At 52.0% G+C, this 27,091-nt stretch overlaps 11 protein-coding genes across 11 annotated transcripts; 7 read left to right on the top strand and 4 right to left on the bottom strand.

The window, feature by feature from the left end:
* Positions 1–84: 84 nt before the first annotated feature.
* Triagg1_2960 (uncharacterized protein) lies at positions 85–3,034 on the top strand (the record flags this gene model as incomplete). Its single annotated transcript, XM_062897199.1, has 2 exons — positions 85–101; positions 163–3,034. The coding sequence occupies 2 exons, from the start codon at positions 85–87 to the stop codon at positions 3,032–3,034; spliced, it is 2,889 nt and encodes a 962-aa protein (XP_062758027.1).
* A 720-nt stretch (positions 3,035–3,754) lies between these two features.
* Triagg1_2959 (uncharacterized protein) lies at positions 3,755–4,258 on the top strand (the record flags this gene model as incomplete). Its single annotated transcript, XM_062897198.1, has 4 exons — positions 3,755–3,768; positions 3,862–4,009; positions 4,069–4,171; positions 4,227–4,258. The coding sequence occupies 4 exons, from the start codon at positions 3,755–3,757 to the stop codon at positions 4,256–4,258; spliced, it is 297 nt and encodes a 98-aa protein (XP_062758026.1).
* A 267-nt stretch (positions 4,259–4,525) lies between these two features.
* On the bottom strand, positions 4,526–7,060 carry Triagg1_2958 (uncharacterized protein; the record flags this gene model as incomplete). Its single annotated transcript, XM_062897196.1, has 1 exon — positions 4,526–7,060. The coding sequence occupies one exon, from the start codon at positions 7,058–7,060 to the stop codon at positions 4,526–4,528; it is 2,535 nt and encodes an 844-aa protein (XP_062758025.1).
* An 863-nt stretch (positions 7,061–7,923) lies between these two features.
* Triagg1_2957 (uncharacterized protein) lies at positions 7,924–8,478 on the top strand (the record flags this gene model as incomplete). The annotated part of the gene is made up of 1 exon (XM_062897195.1): positions 7,924–8,478. One exon carries the CDS (start codon positions 7,924–7,926, stop codon positions 8,476–8,478), a length of 555 nt encoding a protein of 184 aa, XP_062758024.1.
* Positions 8,479–9,132: 654 nt separating this feature from the next.
* Triagg1_2956 (uncharacterized protein) lies at positions 9,133–11,631 on the top strand (the record flags this gene model as incomplete). Its single annotated transcript, XM_062897194.1, has 1 exon — positions 9,133–11,631. The coding sequence occupies one exon, from the start codon at positions 9,133–9,135 to the stop codon at positions 11,629–11,631; it is 2,499 nt and encodes an 832-aa protein (XP_062758023.1).
* A 329-nt stretch (positions 11,632–11,960) lies between these two features.
* Positions 11,961–15,388, bottom strand: Triagg1_2955 (uncharacterized protein; the record flags this gene model as incomplete). Its single annotated transcript, XM_062897193.1, has 4 exons — positions 11,961–13,666; positions 13,718–14,143; positions 14,193–15,102; positions 15,281–15,388. The coding sequence occupies 4 exons, from the start codon at positions 15,386–15,388 to the stop codon at positions 11,961–11,963; spliced, it is 3,150 nt and encodes a 1,049-aa protein (XP_062758022.1).
* A 58-nt stretch (positions 15,389–15,446) lies between these two features.
* Triagg1_2954 (uncharacterized protein) lies at positions 15,447–16,997 on the top strand (the record flags this gene model as incomplete). The annotated part of the gene is made up of 4 exons (XM_062897192.1): positions 15,447–15,505; positions 15,556–15,654; positions 15,779–15,858; positions 15,922–16,997. The coding sequence occupies 4 exons, from the start codon at positions 15,447–15,449 to the stop codon at positions 16,995–16,997; spliced, it is 1,314 nt and encodes a 437-aa protein (XP_062758021.1).
* Positions 16,998–17,383: 386 nt separating this feature from the next.
* Positions 17,384–18,583, bottom strand: Triagg1_2953 (uncharacterized protein; the record flags this gene model as incomplete). The annotated part of the gene is made up of 2 exons (XM_062897191.1): positions 17,384–18,463; positions 18,548–18,583. The coding sequence occupies 2 exons, from the start codon at positions 18,581–18,583 to the stop codon at positions 17,384–17,386; spliced, it is 1,116 nt and encodes a 371-aa protein (XP_062758020.1).
* A 647-nt stretch (positions 18,584–19,230) lies between these two features.
* Triagg1_2952 (uncharacterized protein) lies at positions 19,231–19,842 on the top strand (the record flags this gene model as incomplete). Its single annotated transcript, XM_062897190.1, has 1 exon — positions 19,231–19,842. One exon carries the CDS (start codon positions 19,231–19,233, stop codon positions 19,840–19,842), a length of 612 nt encoding a protein of 203 aa, XP_062758019.1.
* Positions 19,843–20,273: 431 nt separating this feature from the next.
* On the bottom strand, positions 20,274–25,072 carry Triagg1_2951 (uncharacterized protein; the record flags this gene model as incomplete). The annotated part of the gene is made up of 4 exons (XM_062897189.1): positions 20,274–23,908; positions 23,967–24,615; positions 24,715–24,859; positions 24,915–25,072. The coding sequence occupies 4 exons, from the start codon at positions 25,070–25,072 to the stop codon at positions 20,274–20,276; spliced, it is 4,587 nt and encodes a 1,528-aa protein (XP_062758018.1).
* A 499-nt stretch (positions 25,073–25,571) lies between these two features.
* On the top strand, positions 25,572–26,529 carry Triagg1_2950 (uncharacterized protein; the record flags this gene model as incomplete). The annotated part of the gene is made up of 2 exons (XM_062897188.1): positions 25,572–25,697; positions 25,840–26,529. 2 exons carry the CDS (start codon positions 25,572–25,574, stop codon positions 26,527–26,529), a joined length of 816 nt encoding a protein of 271 aa, XP_062758017.1.
* Positions 26,530–27,091: the final 562 nt, after the last annotated feature.

The following is a 27,091-nucleotide window of genomic DNA, read 5'->3' as shown; positions in this document are numbered from 1 at the left end:
GCGCAATTGGCTAGCAGCGGGCGTGTAAATGCAAGTTCCTTTGGCAAGAACAAAAGCCAGTGTTTGAGGTTGACATCGACAATCATGGTCAAATCATACCTGTGAGTAGCTTGAGAACGATTCTAAGGCAAGGCCGAGACAGCATACTGATAATTGACGCAGCAAGTACGAGCACGCCAAATCATTTGGCACAATCCTGTCCGGCTCCTCGAACCTCGTCTGGACATCCAAAGACCGAACGGGCACTGGCGCAGGCCAGGCCATCACGGCCGCAAACGAAGAAGTCTTGTGCTGGGACATTAAAAAGGGTGAATTGACCGGTCGATGGAGAGATGAAAGATGCTCCTACCCCGTCACTGCCATTGCGCAGAGCGGCGTGGACAAGGACATGTTTGCCGTGGGCTACGAAGACGGAAGCATTCGTATCTGGGACAGCAAAATTGCCACTGTTCTAGTCAACTTCAATGGACATAAATCCGCCATTACGCATCTCGTCTTTGATAAATCCGGAGTGCGACTTGCCAGCGGCTCCAAAGACACCGACATCATTGTCTGGGACCTTGTCGCCGAGGTGGGACAGTTCAAGCTGCGCGGACACAAGGACCAGATCACAGGACTCCGATTCTTGGAACCCGAATCCCAAGTGAGCGACGAGGATGGAAACAAAGCCATGATACTCAACGGCGAAGATGCGCCTGACGGGTTTCTTTTGTCGACTGGCAAAGACTCTCTTCTCAAGCTCTGGGATCTGTCGTCAAGGCACTGCATAGAAACACACATTTCTCAAACGAATGGTGAGTGCTGGGCCCTTGGCGTGTCTCCAGACCTGAGCGGCTGCATCACGGCAGGCAACGATGGAGAGATGAAAGTGTGGTCATTGGATGTTGAGGGACTGGCCTCGACTGCCCAACGGGTGGAGGTGAATGCATCCGCGCAGTTTCTGCAAGACCGGGGAACTCTGTTTCGACAAAACAAAGATCGAGCAACTGAGGTTATTTTCCACCCCCAGCGTGACTATTTCGCCGTTCATGGTTCGGACAAGAGCGTCGACATATGGCGCATCAGATCAGAATCTGAAGTCAAAAAGGGCCTTGCCCGAAAAAGACGGCGAAGACGAGAGAAGCAAAAGGATGCCAAGAACGACGATGCCGACATGGAGAATGGAGATGATGCGCAGGAAGACGTATCAAAAGCAGACATTAGCGATGTGTTTGTTCAATTCGTCATCTTAAGAACAGGCGGCAAGGTCCGTTCGATGGACTGGGCTCTACCGGCTGGCCAAAAGCAAATCCATCTAGTGGTGGGAACTACCAACAACCAGCTGGAGTACTACAATGTACAGCCCAAGGAGAAGAGCGAAAAGAAATCAAAGGACGATATCCCAGACTACACCAAGGCATTCTCAGTCGAGATTCCCGGACACAGAGCTGATATACGAGCCCTGTCACTAAGCTCAGACGACAAGATGCTGGCATCGGCCTCCAACGGCTTGTTGAAGATTTGGAACATCAAGACCCAGACGTGTATCCGAACGTTTGAGTGTGGATATGCTCTTTGCTGTGCTTTCCTTCCTGGAGACAAGGTCGTCGTCGTGGGCACAAAGAACGGCGAACTGCAGCTATTTGATGTTGCGTCGGCCTCTCTCCTAGACAGCGTCGAGGCACATGAGGGAGCCATCTGGGCGTTGCAAGTTCACCCTGATGGCCGATCCGTCGTCTCTGGAAGCGCAGACAAGAGCGCCAAATTCTGGGACTTTAAGATTGTGCAGGAGCAGGTTTTGGGAACAAAACGAACGACCCCCAAGCTCAAGCTTGTGCAGTCCAGGACACTCAAGGTTTCCGATGATATTCTCAGCCTCCGATTTTCACCCGATGCCAGATTACTGGCAGTATCACTTCTCGACAGCACGGTCAAGGTCTTCTTCGTGGACTCGCTCAAACTATACCTCAACCTTTACGGACACAAGTTACCTGTACTGAGCATGGATATCTCGTATGATAGCAAGCTCATTGTCACGAGTTCCGCAGACAAAAACATTAGAATTTGGGGTCTCGACTTTGGAGATTGCCACAAGGCCTTGTTTGGACACCAAGACAGTATTCTGCAAGTGGCCTTTGTCCCTCACAACTCCGATGGCAACGGACATCACTTCTTCAGCAGCGGCAAAGATCGAACCATTCGATATTGGGATGGGGACAAGTTTGAGCAAATTCAGAGGCTAGATGGTCACCACGGCGAGATTTGGTCCATAGCCATGAGCCACAGCGGAAACTTCCTCATCACCGCCAGTCACGACAAGAGCATTCGCGTATGGGACGAGACCGACGAGCAGATTTTCTTGGAGGAAGAACGGGAAAAGGAACTGGAAGAGTTGTACGAGAGTACTTTGACGGCTTCTTTGGAGAAGGACCCCGAAGGAGGCGACGAGAATGGCGAGGTTGCCGCCGCGGGAAAGCAGACCACGGAGACGTTGATGGCTGGTGAGAGAATAGCAGAGGCCTTGGAGATGGGCATGGCGGATTTGAACCTGTTAAAGGAATACGAGGAGGCCAAGCTCACGAATCCCCACGCCATGCCTCCGCAGCGCAACCCGGTTTTCCTTGCCCTGGGCAACATCACCGCCGAGGCCTACGTCATGTCTGTGCTCCAGCGCATCAAGGCTTCCGCTCTACACGACGCTCTGCTGGTGCTTCCGTTTGCCTCGGTCCCCATCTTGTTTACGTTCATCAACATCTTCGCCATGCGGTCGATGAACATTCCTCTTACATGCCGAATTCTGTTCTTCATGCTAAAGACGCATCACAAGCAGATTGTGGCCAGCCGGACGATGAAGGTCATGATGGATGGCATCCGGACCAACCTGCGAGCGGCCCTGAAGAAGCAGAAGGATGAGATGGGAGTCAACATTGCTGCGCTCAAGGTGGTGGGCATGCAGATCCGGGATAAGAGTGTCAAGGAGTACGTTGATGAGACGTGGGAGGAGGAGAACAAGGAGCGCAGCGCCAAGAAGCGAGCGTTTGTACATGTGGCTTAGGTGGAAACGGATGTTGGTGACGTGAAAGAGGAGCATTGCATAGGTATATAGATTCACTGGTGATGTCCGGCCAAGTTGCGGGTTTAGGAGTCATTCTGGTTTAGGATTCGAATAATTAAAGAAGGCATTTTGCAATATATGTGCATATATGCACATTGACTGATTGTTCGATTCTGTATTTTCTCTACTGTAGCTTTCCTTGCTAATATTGCCGTGATACTTGATCATGATAGCTCTCACACTCACAAGTTTCTCTTTACATATCCATAACGGCGTTCAGCTTCGATGATACTTTTAAACTAAATTCTCGAATATTCTTTTCAAATTCCTTAATAAATCTTCTTTCGTCTCTTAAAATAGCTAATAAAGCCGTCTCTTTTCAGTCTCCATGTATTGAAGCTCCGTCTCGCCCAAAAGCATCCAAATCCAGCGTCACGTGACCCCAAACGCTCAACACCTCATTCAGTACCAACTGGCGTGGGGACTCTCGCTCATCATGACAATTTCACCCCATGAAAAAGCGACCTGAAAAGATATACAACGCCCCTCCCAAAAAAAAAAATCTCATTACAAATATACAAGCAATTCGAATCGTCGTCATCACCTTCAACGCTGCACGTCGCTGTTCTGAGCACCGCATTTGGACCGAACCTTGTTGAAAATCACCCCGCCGCCTAAACATAGCTTGAGAAGGGTAGCTGAAATCCGAATCCTGTCATCATGCTCTTCTTCAGGTGCGTCTTTTCGCCCGCGATGCTCATTGTCAGATGATGCAGTAGCAGTGGACAGTGGTAGAGAGAATGGATGGCTGATTTCTTTGGGGTTAGTTTCTTCAAGACGCTCATCGACCATGAGGTCACCGTGGAGCTCAAAAACGACATCCAGCTCAAGGGCATCCTGAAAAGCGTGGACCAGTACCTCAATATCAAGCTCGATGACATTCAAGTCGTGGAGGAGCTCAAGTATCCTCACCTGGTATGAAAGCATTGGTGTTCTCTCTGCTGGAGGAGTATGGGCTGACGAATCTTTCGTAGAGCTCCGTCAAGAACGTCTTTATTCGTGGTTCCGTTGTGCGATATGTTCACCTTCCGGCGGCGTCGGTTGATACCCAATTGTTGGAGGATGCTACTCGGAGAGGTAAGATCTAGACGTAGGGGGGGAATCACGCATCAAAGACTAACCGTGTCTATAGAAGCTGCTGCACAGCAGGCGAAAGCGAAATAAGGGATCTTTGGTATGACATGTGATTACTAGCCAAGGAAGAGGTTTCTGGTATTCTGCTTGAGATAGAAGGGAAAGGAGAGGGGAAAAAATAACACCTGGATCGGAGCATCGGAGTGTGATGGATGGTCACTGGGGCTTGTTGCAGATATAAAGCAGTCATTTGGCGTTTCTCATGGCATGGGCAACGGACCGCCGGTTTTCTCACCAGCATCACTTTGGACGTTTTAATAAAAGCTTTATGATATCTAGCTGGTTTGTTTTGGATTTTTACCACCAAGCTCCACCCCCTTCGCCGGCTTTGCCTTGCCACAGCTGGGAATCATTCTTGTGCTCGTCGTCTTCTCCCTCGATCAACGGTCTCACCAGTCCTCCCTTTCTCCTCTCAGTCATCCATCTATCGATCCAACCCTTCATCCTCTTTCTCGACTGATCGCTGCCGACATTGACAGTGGGTATAACTTTATCAATGCGTAAACTCATGACAAACATGGCCAGCTCCCGAAAACTGCTATGCTCGGAATAGGGAACGCCGAAGCACATGGCCTCCTTCGTGCTACCCCTCTGAGCCACAAGGTCCTTCACTCCGAATCTTGTCCTCCAGCATTTCCCATGAAGAAGCTGCTGGGTTGATATGCTACTTGGAGGTGTATTGGCCCCGATAGCCTTGCCGTTTCCAGGCCGAAAGTTCCAGCCGCTGGGGCGGAAGCCAACAATGCGGCTGAAATGTGGCCTGTAGCTGTCTAGATATTCTTGCAACGTTTCTGCGCGGATCTCCATGAGCATTTGCATATGAACTTGGGCTTCGACAGGATCAGACGTCAGCAGCGAGGTCAATTCTGGATCATCGAGCTGCTTGCATATCTTTATTTTCGCTGGGGATGCAAAAATCTTGGAGCCAAGGGCTTTGGCTATGGCTACGCAAATTCTCTCCTTGCCGATGGAATAAGTACCGCATATCACCAGAAGGCGCTGTTTGGGCCTGGACTTGGCCTTCGATCCAGCGTCATATTCTGACGGTTTGTCGCTTTGAAAGTATTTGCTCATGGTCCCTGTCCCGGCAGATTTCTCAGACCTCTGCCAGACATCATCGGCGCAGTTGGGATCAGCCGACATGGACCCGCACAGGTCTGCGCAGGCTTGAATGACGTCTCCCTGAGGAGGGAAAGAGTATCGTGGATTTAAATACGTCGTATCGAGATAGCAAATGTCAATCCGCTGCTGTCTTGATTTACCTGATATTGAATCTATTACATCGGGTCTGAGTAAGGGGTGTTGTACGTGCTCCGGGCAAGCCCGAAAATCGCCGCAATGCAATACTCTCTTTATTCGCTTGTTCGGCCCGTTGCCAAACGGTTTTTGGAAGAGAAATAGAGAGCTCCCTGGGCAATGATTGGCAGGCATCATGGTGACGGTTGCGCCTTCAGTCCCGGGAACGTCATAGGGTTTCTCGAATTCCAGTTCGACGACCCATTTGGCTGCAGTTCGGAGCTGTTGTTTGACCAAGCTGCCGGTTACCTTGCTGCAATAGATTGGGCCGTGTCGCCAGTTTGCGGTAAGGCCGATGTAGTGGTCGCTGTGGAAGTGACTCAAGAAGTACGCCTGGCATCCCTCAACAGCACCGTAGCGAAATGCGTCGACGCATATTGAGAATCCCGGCATGATTTTATAAAATGGACATGTCCGTTCGTATGCAGGCCGGCCCCGAGACGCAGTTTCTGCCGCCGCCGCCGTAGCCCAAGCCGAATCTTCCGCATTGCCAGACATTAGCTTAGAAAAAGCACTTTTGGCCGTTTTCTCAGTATTGATCTCGAAAGGATTTGCTTGACCAGGTCTAGGGACGGCAGCTCGAGCAAATCTTTTGCTGATTTCCATGGCCTCCACTTCAGCAACATCCTTGGACGCGGCGTCTTCTTTCGTAGGTAGCGGAATGGGATTGCCATCGAGGCATGAATTGACATGTCGCGTAGCTTCGTCTGGAGATATGCCGAGCAAGCTGCCGCCACAGAGTGGACAGTTTTCTACCATGGCGTGATTATCCAAAAGGTCGTCGAGGTCGTCGCCAGGAGCTCCGGTCTCTTGGGCTTCAAGCCGGGCCTGCTCTCGCATGAAGCGCATTTCCCGCATCTCTTCACCTTCAAACTCGTCTACGTCGAAATCGTCCAAGTCAGCGAAGTCCCCCAGTTGGTTAAATTGAATGTCGGTCGAGGTTTCTTGCTCGAGAAGCGGCGGCGGTTCATACTTGACATTGGCATCTTTGGCTTCCGCGGTCTCACTCGATGGTTCCGGCTGAGCGGATGGAGGTGATGGAGCAGCAGTGTTGGCATTCTTGCCCTGCGGCGGTGTGATGGGCTTGGAATTGTTGTCGTCGTGATCGTCAACGTCGTCATCTTCGCTATCAGAATCCATGACAAAGGGCGTCTTGATCCGAGGCCTAGGTTTCTTTGGCTCGTCCCCGTTTTCAGGGTTTATCGGCTTTATTGGGTCACCTAGAGGAGATGCTTCTAATGCATCCGCCGATTGCTTCCCCGCCGCTGGCTGAACGGATTCTTTGCTCACCCTCCTCTTCTTATTCGGAGCTTCAACCTCATTGAATCGATTTCCATCGTCACGGCCATATAAGTCATCCTTGTCGGCCGTTTCCGCAGGTACCGCGCCGACAAAGAGCGAATCTTCTGGTTTTGCCGTTTTTTGGAAAAAGTTTAGAATGCTGGCGTTGGGCTTGGCAGGTTTCTTATTGAAGCTTGAAACTGCGGCTGCCTTCTTCGGCGTATTCACCCGGTTGATCTTTGTAGAGGTGACCATGATGGCGGATGCTACTTCGAAACAGCAGCACCGGATTTCTGCTGCTTTGCACGGTTTCTTCGTTATAATTCACGTCTGCATACGAACTCGCGTTATGGCTTGAGTAATGACTTCACGTAGTCACGTGAATGCTAATTGGCGGGGTGCGAAGATTACATAACGATGGATTGTTCTATTTTGGGACTTGGAGTGTTGATCTAGACATTGAGAAGTTGGAGATTGTGTAGATCAAGTCAAGTCACGTAGAATGGAGTCTTTGGTCAGGTGAATACCATTACGATTGCAAATGCAGACAAAGTAAACCGAAACCACTTATAATACAATAGAAGCATTCACCATATTCGAAATACCAATTTGCCGCCATCAAGGCCTTCCTTTGCTGGATCGTTGCCTAGGAATGGCTGCGGTGTAAAAGATGTCCCGTGCTGGGATTGCTGATAACCCGAATCCCCAAGAGATGGTTGATGACGCTGCTTGTTAGTTAACACTTTTCATGTGCACTCCGTATCCAGCGCCATGACATGATGCCCGAGAGCTTATTTCGAGATACACCCTCGTGTTCCTTGTTTCAGCTGACTAGCGTACCTGGAGCGCATCTGGGCTTCGTCACCCTTGTGTAACATAACGGCCGGTACTTTGTGAGACGTCGCGAGTCTCGGGTTTCTACAAGTACCGCCGCGCCTCGCCGTCTCATCTTCCTCACCATACTTTGCATCTCCTGAGAGGCGTCAACACCATTCGGACAACTTTTTAGAATATTAGTTGTTCTGAGAAGTGCCTTCGAGCATTACAAACCCGATTCCAATAATCATTATTTAACTACATCAAGCGATCATGGCTTGTGAGTCTTCAACTGCCGTCAAATGGGTGCGAATTGTATTGACAATCTTGTAGCGTGGCTCAACACCACTGCGACGCTACAGAATGTAACAACTCTGCCCGCGGAAATCACAAGTACCAGGGCTCTGGAAATCATACAAAACCACAATCTTCACATGCAGTGTGATCCTCACATGGTCAAGTTCGAGCCCATCCCTCGGCCATCAAAGCTTGAGACACCAACTATCCCAGCCAACAGAGGGCTTGTCGCAATAGGGGAGCCTGAGTACTACTCGGTGACGGATAAGGTGCACACGCTCCCTGCTGGGCTGTGGGACTCCAACGTTGAGAGCACAAACGAGTTTGTGAACCTGGAGAAGGGTGTCTTCGTGAGGCTGTACAGCCCGCTCAATGTGGTGATGGAGACGGTCTGGACAGTGAGAGAGAACGAGAGCGGCGGGATAGAGCTGGTCGAGGATGTCCTGATCAAGGCATCCAGACTGCTGGTTGGCACGGTGAAGAACATGTGCAGCACCAACTGGACAACGTTTCACGGCAAGATTGTGAATCTGATGAAGGAGAGCCCATCGTCATCATAGTCATACATAGAAGCAGGTGGGCAAATGCAATGCATGTCATCTTGTCAGCGTCTCAGCAAGGCGGGGGAAGGAATTCCATGTGCCTATGCTGGCTCTTCGCTGCAATGCAAAGCGCTGTGTTGATGGGATTTTCTGTTTGTTTCTCTCGTTTAACGGCTCTATCCTGCTTGTGTAGGAAATCTGCTTTGAATATTGGCAACGGAAATATCCAATAGGCTTCACTTCTTTCTCTTTCGCGTGTCTTGTGCTTATTCTTATTTGCTGCAGTCATAGATAACGATGACATTCCGAGGAGGCTAAAATTGGCACCGCGTTTGCACCAGCCAAATGAATGGCTGAGGCTTCACAGCGGCTAAACCCCGCCTAAGCGCTGCGCCTCTCCCTTGGACTTCAATGTCAGGCATCTCATCTTTACAACTTCTCTCGAGACGAATCATTTCCATCCACGACTTTCACTTCATCTGGGGCTGGTGAGCTGCGTGAAGATGGCTGCAACGAACCCTGGCCATTATCTTCACGAGTGAGCTGGGCTGAACTGAGCGTTTGCATCTTCTTCGTACGAGATCAATCTCGCACTTGTACGAACCACAAAAACATCCACAGCCCAGTCCAGTCCATGACAGCGCCAGATCCAGCCAGAGGCCCGACGCAAAAATGTCCCTCCAGGTGAGATGGCCCGACGTGTCCGTCACCAAGCAAAAGGCTCTCGAGGATGCAAAGAAGATGCAAAATGCCGTCTTCGAGAGCTGCACAAAGGCCGGCAAGCAAGCCCCACAGTATGAGCTTCAAGAGCTCGTTGGCAAGGGAAGTTTTGGCCGGGTTTACAAAGCAACCGCTATGAAAACCGGCCAGCTGGTTGCCGTCAAAATCATCGACATTGAAGAGAGCGACACTCTGAATCCCAAGCTGGCCGATACTTACAGCGACCTGCTCAAGGAGATCAATGCCCTGCAGTTGCTGAGCGACAGCGGGGCCAAGAACATCAACCACGTTATCGAGGCGCTGCCGGTTGGCCAGTCCATGTGGATGGTGACCGAGTATTGCGCCGGAGGGAGCGTCGCCACGCTCATGAGACCAACGGCCCCCGGCGGATTGTTGGAGAAGTGGATTATTCCCATTGTGCGTCAAGTTGCCGAGGCCATTCATTGGGTCCATGGTCAAGGCATCATCCATCGCGATCTCAAGTGTGCCAACGTCTTGGTCACCGAGACCGGCGATGTCCAGCTCTGCGATTTTGGCGTTGCCGGTGTGATCGAAACAAAGGTTGACAAGCGGACAACCTTTATTGGAACTCCTCACTGGATGGCGCCTGAGCTCTTCGACAAGGATGCGTCGTATGGAACAGAGGTCGATATCTGGGCTTTTGGTGCCATGGTGTATGAGATTGCTTCCGGCTTGCCACCAAATGTCACTGCTGGAATCGATTTCTCGAGACTAGGGTCGCATCTGAAGCACCATACGCCTCGGCTCGAGGGTGATCAATATTCGGCTGGCTTGAGAGATTTGGTGTCCTACTGCCTTCAGCATGACGCCGCAAAGCGACCAACGATCGAGCAGGTACAGCTCCACAGATATGTCCGTAATACGGAAGAGTCACACCCGACCTCGTCTCTCGTTCATCTAGTTCGAGCCTTCAAATTGTGGGAGGCTCAGGGAGGAGATCGGAGGTCGCTCTTCTCTGCCGGCGGCGCCCAGGGCTTGGCTGATCTCTCAGCCGCAATCTCCAACGACGAGTGGAACTTCAGCACGACTGCGGCCTTTGATCAGCAAGTCCTCGACCAAGGCGATGCTCAAGATGTTTACGATGTGTATGGATCAAAGGTGGAATTCAACCCGGAAGGCTATGATGAAACTTCTCGTCCGCAAAAGCCCAAATCGCGAAGGAGGCCTCCACCCCATCTTCCTTCGGTGAAAGCACCTTTGGAGAAAATCTTTGATCCGAATACCATATCTACCTATGAAGAAAACTCGAGAGCATATTATAGCCAGCCGTTCCAGGCGCCTATATCGGATCTACCTCTCCGAGACGAGACCGCACATACGCCGGATGTTAGGGAATCTCTGATCGACCTGGACGTATCGCTTCACGGCGGAGAGCTGTCGCAGTTTGTCGACTTGGACACTATCAAGCCCAGCGATTCGCATGCACCTTTGGATTATGACTTTGATGATGCAAGCTTCGTCAGGGGGCCGATGAGCGACCCAATCGATCTCAAAGACAATCGGCGTACTCAGGATTGGAAATTCCCTTCAATGACGGCGCCCGTGTCTGCCGACCCGCAGGATTTCAAATTTCCCTTCACCAACAACCTTTCCCCGCCAGACGATGGCCGACCTGCACTTGTTCACCACGCCGCCACCGAACCGCCCTACCAGCATACCGCTAGTCTCAGCGAACTTTCGCAGACTGCCTCGGCCGACCATCGTGCGTCTGTGGGGAGTTTGATTGATCTCGATATGAGCTTCGCCGACTCCTCGACGGACTTTACCCGTCCTTCGACGTCCCATTCTGATGTCGGCTCCATCAGCGGCTCGGAGATTGGTGGCGGGAACCCCTTTGAGCTGGAGAAACACGCTTCGCTCTACGTTATGAATGCTACGAACCGAGAGCCCTCGATTTACATCTCGGATGACTCTGAGTATGCGCATGTACTCACGAGTATCCCGGACCTCTCGCTGGATGAAGTATCAAAGCATGATGATTCGCACATGAGCAAAGAGCCCAACACCGCGGTGTTCAATGAAGGCCGGCCCTACTCTCTCAGCGACTTTGCCGATATGGATCCTGAGCTGCCTCCGGAACCAGTTCCCGCTCCAAGCACTCCCCAGTATGCACCGTCGCAATATGCATCGTCACAGCGAGAGTACTCTCCGCGTAGCCGGTCTCCGCATAGCCAATCTCCTCCTATTCCACGTCCACGCCCTGCTATGCGGCACTTTGAGGCACCGCTTCCTGCTCTCCCGGCGGCTCCTATGCCGAATGCCATGCTTGGCCAAGCTTCTCCCGAAGAAGTCAGAAGCGAGTTGCGGCGGTTGGCTATGAGTCTTGGGGACCATCTTAGCTATGTCAACTCGTATCTGTCGACTCTGCCTGTTCGCAGGAAAAGTACACATACACATTATTCGTTGGATCCAGAGGGTGGTGCGATTTAAACTTGGGGCGTTTGGCTGGGACAGAGGGGTGAAGTGATTTGTTGGATTTGTTTATTTAGAAAAGAAAAGGGTGTTTGGTGGTGATGGATCAAGAGTCACAACATGTCTGTACCATGACAAGTGTACATTTAAAAACAGCACTTACTTGCTTTGGAAAGCTTGGTGAAGGGAGATCATTGCAATGCTAGCAATGGTAGATTTACAATAGGCGCGATGGATAAGTCGATGTTGGATTCAACGGGAATTTGTTTTCAGGTCTCACCATATTAGTTCTGATATATTTCCACATTGTGGCACGTCTTTTTCTACCGTTCTATGAATACTCTCCCTCATGAGAAGCCAACCATGTTACCCATCAACAGGGCCTGGTACTTCTCAATCGCCTCTCCGAGCTTAATAAGTACGCCCGCGGATAGCATCTTGACCTCATTCTCTTCTCCTCCATCCTCACCTCGGATCTTATTGAACACGGTTGCAGCCCATTCCCGCGTCTCCATGACCTCGCGCCCCTGAGTCTCACACAACCTGCGCATATCGCCATCATTGACCTCCAACAACGAAGCCATGGCGACGAGCCAGCCCTTCAACGCACCGAGATCGTCTTGCGTGTGAATCCTGACGGCGAGAAGTAAATCCCACAGCTCCGTCGTGAGCTGCGGCAGCGAAAGCGTCGAAGGGCCTGCTGAGTGGATGATTATGCCCAGCGTCTGAAGGTAAAGTGCCAGCAGCGCAGGATTGAGAATAACGGGCCGGGATGACCGAAGAGCGACCTGGAAGTGGGCGGTAAGGGGGTAGAAGAAGGACTCTGCGATGAGAGCGGCGGTGGTATTGGGGATCGCACGGACGCGGGGCTTTGCTTTGGTCTTGGACTTGTAGCGGGCTGTAAAGGTTTGCAGTTTGAGAATGTCGGGTCCGGTCGTGGCGTCAGCTGCCTTGGCAGCCATCGGTTGCAAGAAAGAGGATGTGAGAGACTGCGTTATTGTGTCTAGAGCGGCTGAAGGTAGCGCTTTTAGTTGAGATGGGGGGTTCACATCACCCGGCTTGGATGAGTCGAGGTATAGCTGCTCAATTTTCTCTGGCAGTCGCTTGGAAGGGAACGATGCGGCGGCCTGATATTCAGAGGCATCGAACCCAGCGAGTTCTCTGGCTGACAGCCCAATGGCAACGAGCACTTGCGTTCGTTGCGACAAGGAATAGTCGCCTTCGAAAAAGGTCCGAGAGAACCAGGGGGCCATGGATTTCGGCTGAGCAACGATCAGAGCCATCATACCCTGAAGTTTTAAATCTGAAAAATCTTCTATGTCGAACTTGTCTTGCAGTCCGACGAATAAGCCGGCGAGCTCATCTGCGTGTGAGCTCACTTCCATGCCAAAGTTTGCTTTCCTCCGAATCAAAAGCGGTGCACTCTGCAGGGCCAATTTTTGTTTATCGTATGATTCTGTGTCGCGAAGATATAGAATCAGATCACGGATATAGACGGGGGCTTTTGGTTTATCACGTTGGACTAATGTGGCGTCGTCGTCGGAATCTTCTGGGTCAGAACCTTTGGCGTAAGGGATGAGATCTTCTTCATCGTCTGAGGAATCAATTTCTTCGATGATAGCTATGGGTTTGATGGTCGAGACGTTGGGCTCGGGTTTTGCTTTTGGCTTTGCTTTTGGCTTTGCTTTTGGCTTTTGTGTTCGTTTATGAGGTGGTCGAGTCTCCTTCTTCACTGGTAGTCCTGTAAATTCTGTCCTGAGGATAGGTTCAATAGAGCCAACCTCATCAGAGATGGTGGTGAGAGATTTTAACCATTGAGCCTCTTCGCTTTCTGTCTCTTCCATATGGAAGTCAAGTTTTTGGTTCTTGTCGTCCATCAAGGTTGAGAGAGATTCTCCAACAACTAAACCCAAGAATCGAGCTCTTGCCTGAGTTGCTGCGATGCGATTTGAGATTGCTGTCAAGTAGGAGCCAGATCTCACAATTATTCTCAGCTTGATGGGAGACATTCTGGAGATGTACCCTGCACTTAGTAGCAACACTTCTGTATGAACTAAAAGGTGTCAGCACGCTGTGCAATGTGAGCTATGTAGAGGAGCCGTACCGTTTTGTTGCAATATTGCTGCATGTTTGATGTATAATTGATCTCCAAACTGGGCCAAGCTCTTCTCAAACACAGTTGTAATACCATCCTTATTTTGGGCTACAACGGCGAGAATGGCTCTTCGAATACCTACAGCGTCTCCTAGGCCAGCACCAGAGGATGAAGCACACCAGTTAACGAGATGGTTATAGAGAGTATCATTGCCTTTTATGACTGCGTCAATGATACCAGCAACGGCAGAAATGAGCCCTCTAGAAGATGGATGGTCTAAATCGAGACTATTCAGTTGCTGAGCAAGGTGCTGTAATAGGATATTCATGGTCTTCCTGGCGCCATGTGGGTGAGCAAAGCAAACTTTGGCAAAGTCGTTGGGATTATTCCCCTTCTGAAGAAGGAGGCCATCAATGACGGTCTTGACAAGGGTTTCTACACCATGTAAGTGGAGGGTAACGATGCCGATATCTGTAGAACGTACCAAGATAGCCTAGCGACATTCCTCGTTGAAAAACGTCTGAGCAGAAGTGCAATTCGCTTTCGCTTCTGATGAGCTTAGCCCAGGCTATGACATTATGACCAACCCATTGCGAAAACTTGGCTCCATCGGCGGGCCATATTGTTTTGGAGTCAACATTTTCTGACCCAGCAGCTTCAATTGCTTCGGAAGCGATAGATTGAATACGACCGCTAGTAATTAAAGAGAGCAGTGCCTGAGACTGCACCTTTTTCAGCGTTTGAGCACCCAGCTTCTCGGTTGAAGCTGTCCACAAGGTTTGAATGGCATTCTCACCATCCAGAACCGTCGTCAACAAGTCGAGGAAAATGTTAATGTGCAGCACCAGATCAGGTCGCTTTGATTCTTTGGATCCAGACTTTTGCTCTTGTATGAGCGCCTTGAGATGAGAAAGAACTGCATTAAGTCCGGTGACGCTCTGTAAACATGTCACAAATAGACGTAGGTCGCTACGATTGCCTTCAACGCCGTCGCTTTCGCCACCTTCTTTCAACAAAGCCCAGTAGTTGGAAGCGATATCTGTGACCAGGACGTGAATTATCGCTGCGCTTTTCGGGCCTGGCATGTGGACATTGAAGCTATCCGTCTGTCCATCATCTTTGGTGAGATACCTCAACACCTGGACAAGGGAATCGTAATCCGGCTGGTTTCGAAGAAGCTCCAACGCACCATCCGGTGAGTCCACCTGAGAGACCTTGGGGATCTCGACCACCCTCTTAGTCGAACTGACTTCGGATAGGAGCGGCTGGGCATCTTTCCGGGGCTTTAGATATGTGGTGCTGACCGGGGTCAGTAGTTCGTCCATGGCCGCTACCTTGCGCTTCTGAAGATGCTTCAGAGTAGCGGCAGCGGCAGTTGTAGGGCCATCAAGCTGCTAAGATAGTTGATAATGTCGAAAGAAAATTTCAGGTTCAAGTCCTGGGACAGAGGAAAGATGACCAGCTCTTTTATTGGTTGCTTGTGGTTGTTGCAGCTTAGAAAGACGCTGAGCTACGAAGCTGCGAACAGGTGAAGGCCAAACCCCACATTCACCTGACCTCACCGACACTCACCGAACCTCCACCGAGGCCATGGCAAGCTCCTCCCCACCTTGCCCAACAGCTGCACGGAGCTTCCTCTTCCTCCTCCGTACTCAGCACAGCACCTACGAATTCCGCCATCTTTCCACCTTTTCATATTGGTATTTTGAAGCCTGGTTCAACTATCGTTTACCGCGAGATGAGTGTCGAGACCCAGAGAGCAGCGGACGTCGCTGCCGACAGCGAAAAGGCACGATGGTCAGTGCCTGAAATGGTGATTGCCCGGGCATGTATTGACGGAGATGCAGGAAGTACCTCGAGCAAATCAGACGCACGCCGGGCCCGTTTACAAACCCAGAAGCTGTAGAAGACGAGTTCCTGGCCCAATTCGAGCGGTTCAAGATTCTGTACGTAGCACAAGAGGCGAAGCAGAGGTAGAAGCGAGAGTTTGGCTAACCAGGCACAGGGTGATGTTTGTCCTACCTTGCACCGATGTTTCCTACTCGAGGCTCAGGCTAATGGCGGCGGCAGTGGCGCAGGTGGTTTGGGATGCGAAATCCTTAAGAATCTAGCCATGTCCAAGTTCAAGGATATCCATGTAATCGATATGGGTAAGGCGCATCGAGTATACACGAAGAGGGCTGTCGTTTGAACTAACACGGCGTACGGATAAGATACCATCGACATCTCGAATCTGAACCGACAATTCCTCTTTCGCAAATCAGACGTTGGGAAATTCAAGGCCGAAGTCGCAGCCAAGTTCGTCGAGAAAAGAGTCAAGGGCGTTACAATCACAGCTCACAATAAACGGATCCAAGACTTCGACGATGAATTCTACAAGCAGTTCCAGCTCGTCATCTGCGGCTTGGACAGCATTGAAGCTCGACGGTGGATCAACGCCATGCTAGTCTCCATCGCGGAGGAGTCTGAAGATCCTGATGGAGTCAAGCCACTGATTGACGGCGGTACTGAGGGCTTCAAGGGCCAGGCCAGGGTCATCTTTCCCTCCTTTACTTCATGCATAGAATGCCAGTTGGACATGCACGCCCCCAGAGCTGCTGTCCCGCTCTGCACGATTGCTTCTATCCCGAGACAGCCGGAGCACTGCGTCGAGTGGGCCCATGTTATTGCTTGGGAGCAAGAGAAGCCTTTTCCAAAGCTCGACAAAGACGATCCCGAGCATGTCACATGGATCTACCAAAAGGCTCTCAAGCGCGCAGAGGAGTTTAACATTCCAGGAATCACATATTCGCTCACGCAAGGAACGATCAAGAACATTATCCCCGCCATTGCGTCAACAAATGCCATCATCGCGGCCGCGTGCTGTAACGAGGCATTCAAGATTGCCACAACCACAGCGACGTGTCTGGGGTTTGAGAACAACTATATGATGTACTCTGGCAACGACAGCATCTACACGTATACGTTCAAGCACGAGAAGAAGGAGGACTGCCCAGTCTGCGGACGGGAAGCTCGACCCTTGGACGTTGATCCTAACATGACGCTTCAGGACCTCTTGGACTCGTTTGCCGTTCGTCCCGAAGCTCAGCTGAAGAAGCCATCCATACGAGCGGAGGGCAAGACTCTTTACATGCAGGTTCCGCAAAGCCTGGAAGAGCAAACGAGGCCAAACCTGAACAAGTCGCTCAAAGACCTAGGGCTGGAAAATGGCCAAGAGGTTGTGGTTACCGACCCTGCGTTCCCCCTCGAATTCAACTTTTTCTTTAGATTCAAAGCAGAGAGTCCCTAGCGGGGCATTCGTTGGTTCTTGTCTATCATCTTTTTGTCATCTGCAATGACGCTTTGGGTGTTTTACGGAAGGGTTTCGTTTCATTTTGGGCATTTTCCTGGCGTTGGAGACACTATCGGCGGGACGCACTTCTACATATAGTCTTCTTTCTTTCTGGAGGTCATATCAGCACATATTTGTACATGTCCACAGACTTGAAGAAAACAGAAACAAGAGAGGATCTCAGATGTTTGATTCATTTCTTTTATTTATCCATATCCATGAAATAAATGAGACACATGGAGAAGCAAAACAAGAAAAATGCATGCGTCGAAACACATGTACAACGCAATAACCATGCCCCCCGTTTTATGTACAAAAACGCCTTCAACCAAAACAAAGACCAATTATTGCACCATGTTGATGACCTGCTGCTCCAACTTTTTGCACTTTAGCTTTAGATGCTTGACCGCCTCGAGGAACAGCTCGTCGCTGTCCCACTGCCCCGTGCTCTCGATGGAGAAGATGAAGTGGTCTCTCCTCCGGCCGAGCTTGACCTTGCCCTCGAACTCGGGATGCCGCAGCGCCTCTCTGCTGACGGTGTCCTTCATGGAATCCTTGACCACGGCCTTGAGCTCGCCGGCGTGGCCCTCGTAGCCGCTGCCGGACTTGCTCGCCTCTTCCCTCGTGACCTTTTCCAGGCCGATGACGCCCTGGGGGAAGCAGCGCTGGAACTTTTCGGCGTCGGCGCCGATGATGGGCTTGGTGATGTGGATGAGCGGCAGCAGGCGGTAGGAGGCGGTGGCGACGGGCGAGAACTTGGAGTGGTCGGCGCCGATGCCCTTGTGCATGTGCATGGCCAGGTTGATGGTCTGCTTGGGGCGCAGCTTGGCGATGAGGATGTCCGGGTTGACGGGGACGATTGCGTTGTCGCCGCTAAAGTACTCGACCTGCCTTCCCGTGGGCACGAAGACAATGTCCCTCGCGTAGACGTGGGCGTGGTGGTAGGCCTTTAGCGGGTCGTTTTCGTTTGGTGCGGCGTCGGGGTTGACGGTGCAGGTGACGTTGAGCTCGAGGCGGACCGTGTTCCAGTCGAAGCTGTTGGCGTAAGGGTCCTCGCCGGCGTCGGGCTTCTTGTACCACTTGAGGAAGTTGTGGATGCCGTCGCGGCCGCCGTTGAAGGGGATGAGGCCGAGCCTGTGGGCGAGGACCTCGTCCTGGATGACGGAGGTGTTGTTCTCGATGTAGACGTCCTCGACGGCGAGGGTCGGGATCTCGGCGATGAGGACGCGGCGGAAGGCGTTGGCGAGCGAGGCGTCGATGCCGATGAGGGAGAAGGACGCATCGTTGAGGTCGTTGCGGTGGAACTGGACGGAGAAGGCGGATCGGAAGCGCTCAATGGAAAAGGCGTGGTCTTCGCCGGGGAAGTGGCCGGGGAAATCGGTCGAGGCAACGTTGGAGACTGTCTCTTTGTTGATGCCAACCGTCTATGAAAAAAGAGATGTCTCTGTCAGCAACTCATGGGAAAAAATCTTCAATGAAGCTGGTCAGAAAGGAATTCTTCTTCTTACGTTTCGGCGCAGCAGCTCCTCCGCGCTGGGAGCCATTGTGTCTGGGCTAGAATATGAGGATTAGACAAGCAAGAAAGGATTGACTCGGCTCGACTGGGTGGTGATCTGGGGAAATTTTTTGGATGCGATAACGATTTGACGATAGCTAGAATTTAGCCCCTCCGAGGTGAGGGCCGGTGAGGGACGGCGCTCACCGAGAAGGGTGGGTCTTGGAGATGCAGCACTAAGCTGGTTTGGGATTTGGCGTATCTTCCCCGTAAGTGCTCTGTGAAGATGTCATTCATAACCTAGAACAGACAAGAGATGGCAAGATCAATTACATGAAGAGATGTAATGAATCATGTTGATCATTAATCGTGTAACTTTGCAATTATCATCATAACATCGTATACAGCGTTCTGAGGGCTCCATTTAAACACCCCTGTGTGCTCGATGCTATTCACTATTGTACAGCTGGTCATCAACTGCCTGGCAGACCAAGCAACATGCATGCGTCTCAGTAGGATTCAGTGAATTACCAAATGTAGGTACACACATACATATGCAGGTGATATCGCTTCTATCATTGTTGTTTTATTCCCCATCTTCGCGTCTTATTTTCCTTCATCGTCTTACGTCCCTCTTCCCCCTTAAAGAACCCAGTAGACTATCATATAATATCAGCAACCATCAAAGACAACAACATGGATCCCTCTCCATCCTCCCAATATCAGTCTCAAGACGATTCTCAAGACGATTCCCAAGACGACACAATTGCCCCCCCTCCATCCTCCCAATCCCACTTCGCCAAATTCCAAAACTTCACGCCCAGCCACACCGCGCCCTTCGACGCAGAATTCGCCCGCCTCGCCCTCTCCCAGCAATGGCTCCCCGGCTCCCAGCAATACACAAAGCAGCGCACCATCGCCATGCGCGAAGAGCTCAAGACGCACTACTTCTCCTCTCAAGCCCTCGACAGCACCCGGGAAGCAGAGCCCACGGAAGAAGAAATCCTGCAGGGCTACCGGGACCTGTGCATCGAGGTCGGCATCCCGCCGGGCATCACCGCCGCCGAGTGCAAGGAGAGCCTCAAGAAGAAACTCGTCAACATTGTCGACTTGATTGATGCGCGGCGCACGAATCAAAAGGTGCGGGTGTGGCGCGACTTTCAGGCGTTTCGGAAATATACTCTGCAAAAGGAACATAGAATCAGCGTTGATGAGGCGAAAAAGGATGGCGGCTATCTTTCGTCTCTGCTGCAGCATTTGCGGAATCCGCGTGACCAAAGGAGATTCAGAATGAAGAGGCCGGGATGAGGTCGGAGGAGTTGATATGTGAGAAATATTGTTTATGAATTAATCCAATAATGACACCAAGGCTGTTCAATTGCGATACTGTCTTATACATATCGCTGCTATAATGTATTAAGAATAGGTTCAAGAAATCCTACCCATTAATGAATGATGAATCCATTGAAATCTCTTCTCGAGGAACAATAGTCAACCCCAACATCCTAATACAATATCTAAGGGAAACAAAGTATATAGAATCCATAACCCGTATCGAGTTGCTTTAGTTGTGTGTCAAAGCTGAGCTTTCATGACATGCTATCTAACCTATTGACCCATGGCAGTAACCTAAATTTTCATCCTACAAATCAAGCAGCCCTGCTATATCTGGCAAAGCCGCCGTGTGTCCTCCCGTCCCAATGTTTTTTTTTTGTCTTTGTTTTTCCGCTTCTTCCCATTTATTCAATATCCTCCATGTTCCACACACTAACGCCCTTCTTCTGTACGTTGTCCTTCAATCTCCCAAGGATTGCCTGTCGCTTGGCCCTCTTGTCCATCAAATCTCCCTTTTCATCCCTGCTGTAGCCGCTGACCTTCTTTCGCGGCGTAGACGCCTTCGTCGGAGTTGTAAGAGACATGACGCTGCTGGTTAGGCTCTGGCGCATGTTACGGGCCGGTGTCGCGTCCGGAGAGAGCAAGATGCTCCTCCTTGACTGGGGTGTCCGGAAAGGAGATTCCTCTCTGCTGGGAGTCTCCAGCCGCATCCGCCGCAGCTGCGTTTCTAACACATCAATGTCTCCGCTACGCTTCTCCACCATGCTGGTCATTTTCGTGATTGTCTTCATCACGGCCTCTACGGTAGGCACGTTTGTGGTTCCCCTTCCGGACGCACTGGAGAGCGATGCAATGCGAGTCTTGAGAAGAGTCAGTGCTTCTTCCGCTTCGGCAAGCAGCTTGGAGAAGTTTGTATATTCCCTCCTCAGCTCATTCTGTTGCGTCTGCTGCTCGGCGCTAAGAGGGAGCGATCGCGTAGCCTCTGCCTGGTTGGGATCTACCCTCGCTATGATGACCCTTTTCAGATCCTCCTGCTTGGCTCGCAGTCGATGCATGTCCCTGGCTAGCTCCTGGCAGGCTTCGAGTTGAACGGTTAGATCCTGCACTCGACCATCCTCCAGGTCACCGGAAAGTTCAACTTCGAGAATCTCTCCCAAGTCGTCGATCTCGCATAGAACCCAATCATCTGGATGATCGAGATCGTCAGGACTCCGGCCGTCAGGAACACCGCCGTCCGTATGGCCCTTTATGAAGGCTCTCACAGAGCGAGCGTTGAGTCCAAGAGTGTCAATCATTGAGTTGATATCCCTATAAACAGCTTCGACTTGAGCAGGGATGCTCTCTTGGGCCGGCGGCGCAACATTGGAGTGAGCAATAAACTCATCCAGCTCCAGAGTGCCCTCAACTTCAGAGGCGAGGACCCTTTGCACCTCCTCATCCTCTTCGTCGATCAACACCCGAGTTTCTTCGGCTTCCTGTCGTTCTCTCAGTTTTCTAGACTGGGCTATGAATGCATCAGCAGCAGCTGGTTTGTCTTTACCAGCAGAAGCCGATGCAACGAGCTGCGACTTATTAGGACCTGATAGCTGAGCAGCTACGCCTGGTGCACTGGCGGATCTAGTGATATCTGATACGAGAGCGCGATTTGGCGCTCCACCTCGCAAGGGGCTGGGCGATCGAGGAATTGCGCCTGGCTGGGCGATCGTGGGTGTGCTTCGGCCGAGCTCTCCAAAAAGCTGTTGTGACCGACCCCGATCAGCTCTGGAGGTTTGTGCAAGGCCGTTGAATGGGCCTTTTGGCGTACCCAATCCCATGGCCGTGGGACTGAGATCTCTGGCCACATCCACGCCGCTGCCCTCGGAAGCATTGTCGTCCAAATCACTCTCTGCCTCTCCCTCAGATGCTAGTGCCGGAGCAGAGGTTACGCTCGGTCGAGTCTTGGGCGCAGAGGTAGGAAGCCCAAATGCGGCTGGTGGAGCGGCATTGCTGGGTTTGGAGAAGAAATTTGACTTGACTGGATCAGGAGGCAGAGGAGCATCTTCAACGACCGTGGGCGGCTCATTAGAAGGCTTCGAAACTTTGATAAAGCTAGATGATTTTGATGCGTCGGTATCCTTAGCAGCGGTGGCGAAAGGGTTGCTTGGTTTAGAGGTAGCGGTACTACCAAATAGACTAGACGTGGTAGACGTTGCAGACGAGTCAGATGACTCGCCAATGAGATATGACGACTTGCTGGTCGCATCTGGAGGCAGAGGAGTGGCAAAGGGGTTGGCCTTGGCTGTGGGCGTCTTGGACTCGTCTTCGGCTGGTTTAGTAGCGGAACCAAAAAGTCCAGACGATGTAGCGGGTGGTTTTGAAGCGCTTCCAAATGACCCAGATCCAAACAAGCCAGAGCCACCTGCAGGCTTGGCGGCGGCCCCTCCTGTACCAAACAATCCGGTACCAGTAGTTTGAGGAGTGGCTGTCTTGCTGCCAAAAAGTGAAGTCGTGCTGGTGGTGGAGGCAGCAGGGGTTGTTGAAGATGCGGCACCAAAGCTTGACGCTCCTTGTGTTGCTAACGGAGTTGCAGATCCAGTTCCGGTTTGTGGAGATGCCTCACCGGTATCCATGTCTTCATCTCTAGCCGATGCTGCGGAGTCAGGAGCCTTGGATGCGGCGTCATTGAGAGCAGATCCAAAAGTAGATCCAAACATTGATGACCCAGAAGCTGCCGGCGCTTTGTCATCGCCTCCTTGGGACGGATCGGGCTTGAAAGAACTTTCTAATTTGAAAGGAGTAGAGCCAAACACGCTGCCAGACGGCTTCTCTTGGCTGCCAAAGGCACTTCCGGAAGGCTTTGCCGGAAATGCTGTGTCTGTTGAGGTAGATCCAAAAGCGCTCCCAGCTCCAGCTAGAGTGCCGCCACTACCAAAGACACTAGCTCCGGTACTGCTGCTATTGTTGCCGGCAAGGGAAGCAAAGCCACCCTGCGAAGAAAATCCAGCGAATCCTCCAGAAGAACCAGGTGTGGAGGATTGAGCTGTGCTTGCAGGGGTGCTCCCAAACGGGCTCTGAGCGCTCTTGTTTGCGAAGCCAGCAAAGCCCGACTGGCCAAATGCCGGACCGGGCGCTGCTGCTGCTGCTCCTGTTCCTGCACCACCAGATGCCCAAGGAGAGGCTCGCATCCCAAGCTGCGAAGATTGGCCGAAACCTACGGCGCTCGGCTTCCCAAACGTAGCGGCTGGCGCTGCGGCCCCAAAAGTACTCGATCCAAAGGCCCCTCCTGTACTGGGCGCAGCAGTTCCCGAAGCTGGTGCCGCGCCCCAAGGTGACGCCTTTTGGCCAAGCTGTGCCGAAGACCCAAAAGCTGGAGCAGCTGCGCTTGATGAGGAAAAGGGCGATGGCGCTGCGTTGGAAAAGGGTGATGCCGAAGATGCGGCAGGTGCTGGCACAGATCCCGTGTCTCCTTGAACTGCCGTCAGCCCTGGATAGGGCATGGCCTTCTTAATTGAGTCGGTATAGATGATCCACCACGAGCAGAGCACACCTTCGTGCGTCAGAATCCAGAATCCCGGCAAGGGAGTAGGCGATTCTTCAAGCTCTTCGTCCGCTGGTATAGGCTTGTAAATCTTATCCTTGCTGGAAAGATCAAGAGCAACTCCAATGGGTGTAGAATCGTCTGCGGAGTCAGTCATCGGAAGTGTTGGTCGTTTAGAGTCATCAAGCAACTCGGTAGTAGTGAAGACATTTGTGATGGACTCGGCAGATAAATCGGTTGTCAGCGCATTCTTTGATCGCGTCAGTAGGCCAACATCGGTCGATGCAGTCGACGAGACGATAAGGAGATCCTGCAGATCCGGGGGAAAATCTCGCAATCGAAGTATAGAATGGTGGGGGACCTTGTCTGATCCAAAAGGCTGAACAGGGTCCGTGAGTTTCTGGTAGGTGAATGATGAAGGCGGTTGGCGCGTAATGATGTGATAAATGGAAGAGGGAGGCGAGTCACTAGTTGAGTGGATAGCGAGCCACAGGTTGTTCTCAAGCCATGTAAGTGATGATACTATTCAAAACATGGGTTAGCATAGGCCTTTTCTCTATCGGGGGACAGTAATTTTTACCATGGCAGTTGGCCACATTGGGAGGGTTGGGGATATCGGCTTTTCCCTCTCCCTCAGGCGTCATTTGGTGGATGGTTCCATCTGCTAATCCAGCACAGAGCTGCTTGCCCTTTGAACTCCAACTGATACAGCTGACTTGACTCTTGAGTGCATTGCTTATTTTTCTTTCTTGGAAATTTGCCATGTGGAGGTTGCCGTTGTTTGTGACAATGGCACAAAGCTCCGGAATTGTTGGGTTTGGCACCAACGACCTCAGGGCCTCCCCATTGGTAGAGAGCTCAAACGCAGAATTTGAAGATCCCTGGAGAAGACTTTGGACTTGGTAGACAGCGAGGCCGCCACCGGATTCTGCAGAGAGCACCAGGTAATTCTCGTCGGCGGTAAAGACGAGTTGCGAAACCCGCATGGGCATGGGGATCTTGAGCTGGGGCTCAAAGCCGCGAATGTCGGAATCGCCATCCTTGGGAGCCTCGAAAGCCTTTCGAATCGATTCGGTCGTGGCGATGACCAGCTGATCAGGACCAGCGGCAGCAACGAGACCTCGTTTCGAGGCAACGCTGAGCAGCGAGGACGTGGCGGTCGGTAGCGTCTCCCAAGCGGATGTGAGGCGAACCTTGGCATCACCAGCGATGGATAGGAAGCCGAGGGCCTGTGAACCAGTGTGTTAGTGATGGGACTCGCGGCCTGTGTTGAGTTGTACAAAACACAAAACAAAAAAGTGAAGCAAGAAGAAAAAGCTTCTGCCTACCTCGGTTTGGATGGTCTCCAGATCGGGCCCTGCATTTACACCTCCCGCGCCTCCGCTCGTGGCGTTTGCTGAAGCGTTGAAGCCAAAGGACATGGCGGCTGAAGAGAGCAACCCGGATGAGCTCCGAATCTCGTCAACGATCCAGCTTCCCGAACATGGGTCTGCGGCGCGATTCACAGGTCCGTCGCTGGAGCTCCCACCGGCGGGATTCGGGGCCCAGTTCGGAGGCAGAGACTGCGAGAATGGCGAGGGCCGGGTAAAGGGCCAAAGAGGCGACAAGACGCGTCGATTGCTCTGCTGCGGCGGATGATGCAAAAGTAGTTGATTGGAAGTGCAGAGGGACCTGCGCCTGTCCCATATTCTACCGGGCGGTCTGTCGCGACCCTTGCATACAACAATCAACTTTTTTGGGAGCTCCGAGCGCAATCACGTGGGTTCATGACAGCTCCAGCCAATGGCGCATGCAGTCGCGCTCCATCTTCCCACCTGTTGGCAGCGGGCCAATCAGAGCTTGCTGTTTTGCCTAGGGGACGATTTATAGAGGGGAAGACAGCAGGTTGGAGCTTGTGCGAAGTACCGAGCCCGCCGTGTTTGGGTGCTGCGATACCTGGCAGACGTGCCACCAGTGCCTAAAGGCAGAAGGCAGCTTTTAGCCTCGTCATCAGCTACCAACTGCTCGCTGAGCATAACCAAACAATCAAACCTCCATCCTCCATTGAATAGCAAGCAACGTCCCCCCTTGACGATCCTCCACAGCTGCTAGACTTGAAGCACCATCTAGAGGGGCTTCTCCGGTACACGCGAGAGTATAGACGAGACGGCACGACCCGTTCGGTAGGGCATCGCAGCAGCAGAAGATGCCGGGCTTCGACTTCTCCAACTACAACCGCAATGCGGCCCTGCACGCCAGGGGAGTGCCTCTGCCCAGGGCGACCAGCACAGGAACGACCATTGTCGGTTGTATCTTTGACGGCGGCGTTGTGGTGAGTTGGGAATCTGCGTTTCCCTGTCCCTCTTCATCAAATCACCCCTCCCCCTCTCTCCCTGCCTACCTATACACAATGGCGATACACACACAAACTCCACGACACAAAGACGCCCAACCTCTAACCCGCCTGCCGCCAGATTGCCGCCGATACGCGAGCCACCTCGGGCCCCATCGTCGCCGACAAGAACTGTGAAAAGCTTCACTACATCTCCCCCCAGATCTGGTGTGCCGGCGCCGGCACCGCCGCCGACACCGAGTTCACCACCGCCCTCATCTCCTCCCAGCTCGAGCTGCACTCGCTCTCCACCGGCCGCAAGCCCCGCGTCGTCACCTGCATGACCCTCCTCAAGCAGCACCTGTTCCGCCACCAGGGCCACATCGGCGCCTACCTCGTCGTCGCCGGCTGCGATCCCACGGGCACCCACCTCTTCACCGTCCACGCGCACGGCAGCACCGACAAGCTTCCCTACGTCACCATGGGATCCGGCAGTCTCGCGGCCATGAGCGTCTTCGAGACCCAGTGGAAGCCTGACTTGACGCGGGACGACGCCGTCAAGCTGTGCAGCGATGCCATTCTCGCCGGTGTCTGGAACGATCTGGGCTCCGGTTCCAACGTCGACGTTGCCGTCATCACCAAGGAGAAGACGACCCTCCTGCGAAACTACATCAAGCCCAACGAGAAGAGCGCCAAGCTGCAGAGCTACCGCTTCCCTAAGGGCACCACGGCCGTTTTGAACGAAAAGATTATTACTAAGAGCGAGATCGGACGATACGCCACCGTGGTCGACTTACCAGTTGAGGGAGAGAGCATGGATGTTGATACCTAATTGGGGAGGGAAACAAGAAGCGTGCAGGGATGCGAGTTGCAATGTCTTGGTTGTTTTTGTAACCAATAAAATAAGTAAACATACTAGAAATCAGACAAAGGGAAAATTCCAAACTACCACATGATACCGTGACAACTAAATAGGGCGCTGCTGGTGTTTGGAATTATTGGATTATAACTTTGTTATCGCCTTATTTGCCCCTAGATACGGAGACGTTCCCACAACGTCCTTGTTTTTGGATATATTGAACAGCCCAACGCCCGGCCAGAAAAGAAGAAGAAGAAAAAATGAACCAGCCGCACTCTATACGGACTCGGGTTTGAGAAGAAACAAAGGAAATGTAGTATATGTACGCCACAGCCACCAAAGCAAGCCCTCCCTACGAGTAACAAGAATTGAAGATTTCTCCAAGGGTCAATGAAAAAGAAACAGGAAGAAGAAGAAGAAGAAGAAGCAGATTGGAGTCGTGCACTCCAAAGAAAAGGGGGGGGGGGGGGGGGGGGGGGGGAAACAGGCTCGTCGTAAACCCCCAATTTGGTTTAAAAACAAAATGAATTTAAAC

The sequence above is a fragment of the Trichoderma aggressivum genome (genome assembly GCF_033847375.1).
Source record: "Trichoderma aggressivum f. europaeum strain CBS 100526 chromosome Unknown scaffold_008, whole genome shotgun sequence".
Lineage (NCBI taxonomy): Eukaryota > Fungi > Ascomycota > Sordariomycetes > Hypocreales > Hypocreaceae > Trichoderma > Trichoderma aggressivum.
Note: the sequence above shows the minus strand (reverse complement) of the source record. Positions and strands in the feature narration are given on the sequence as shown.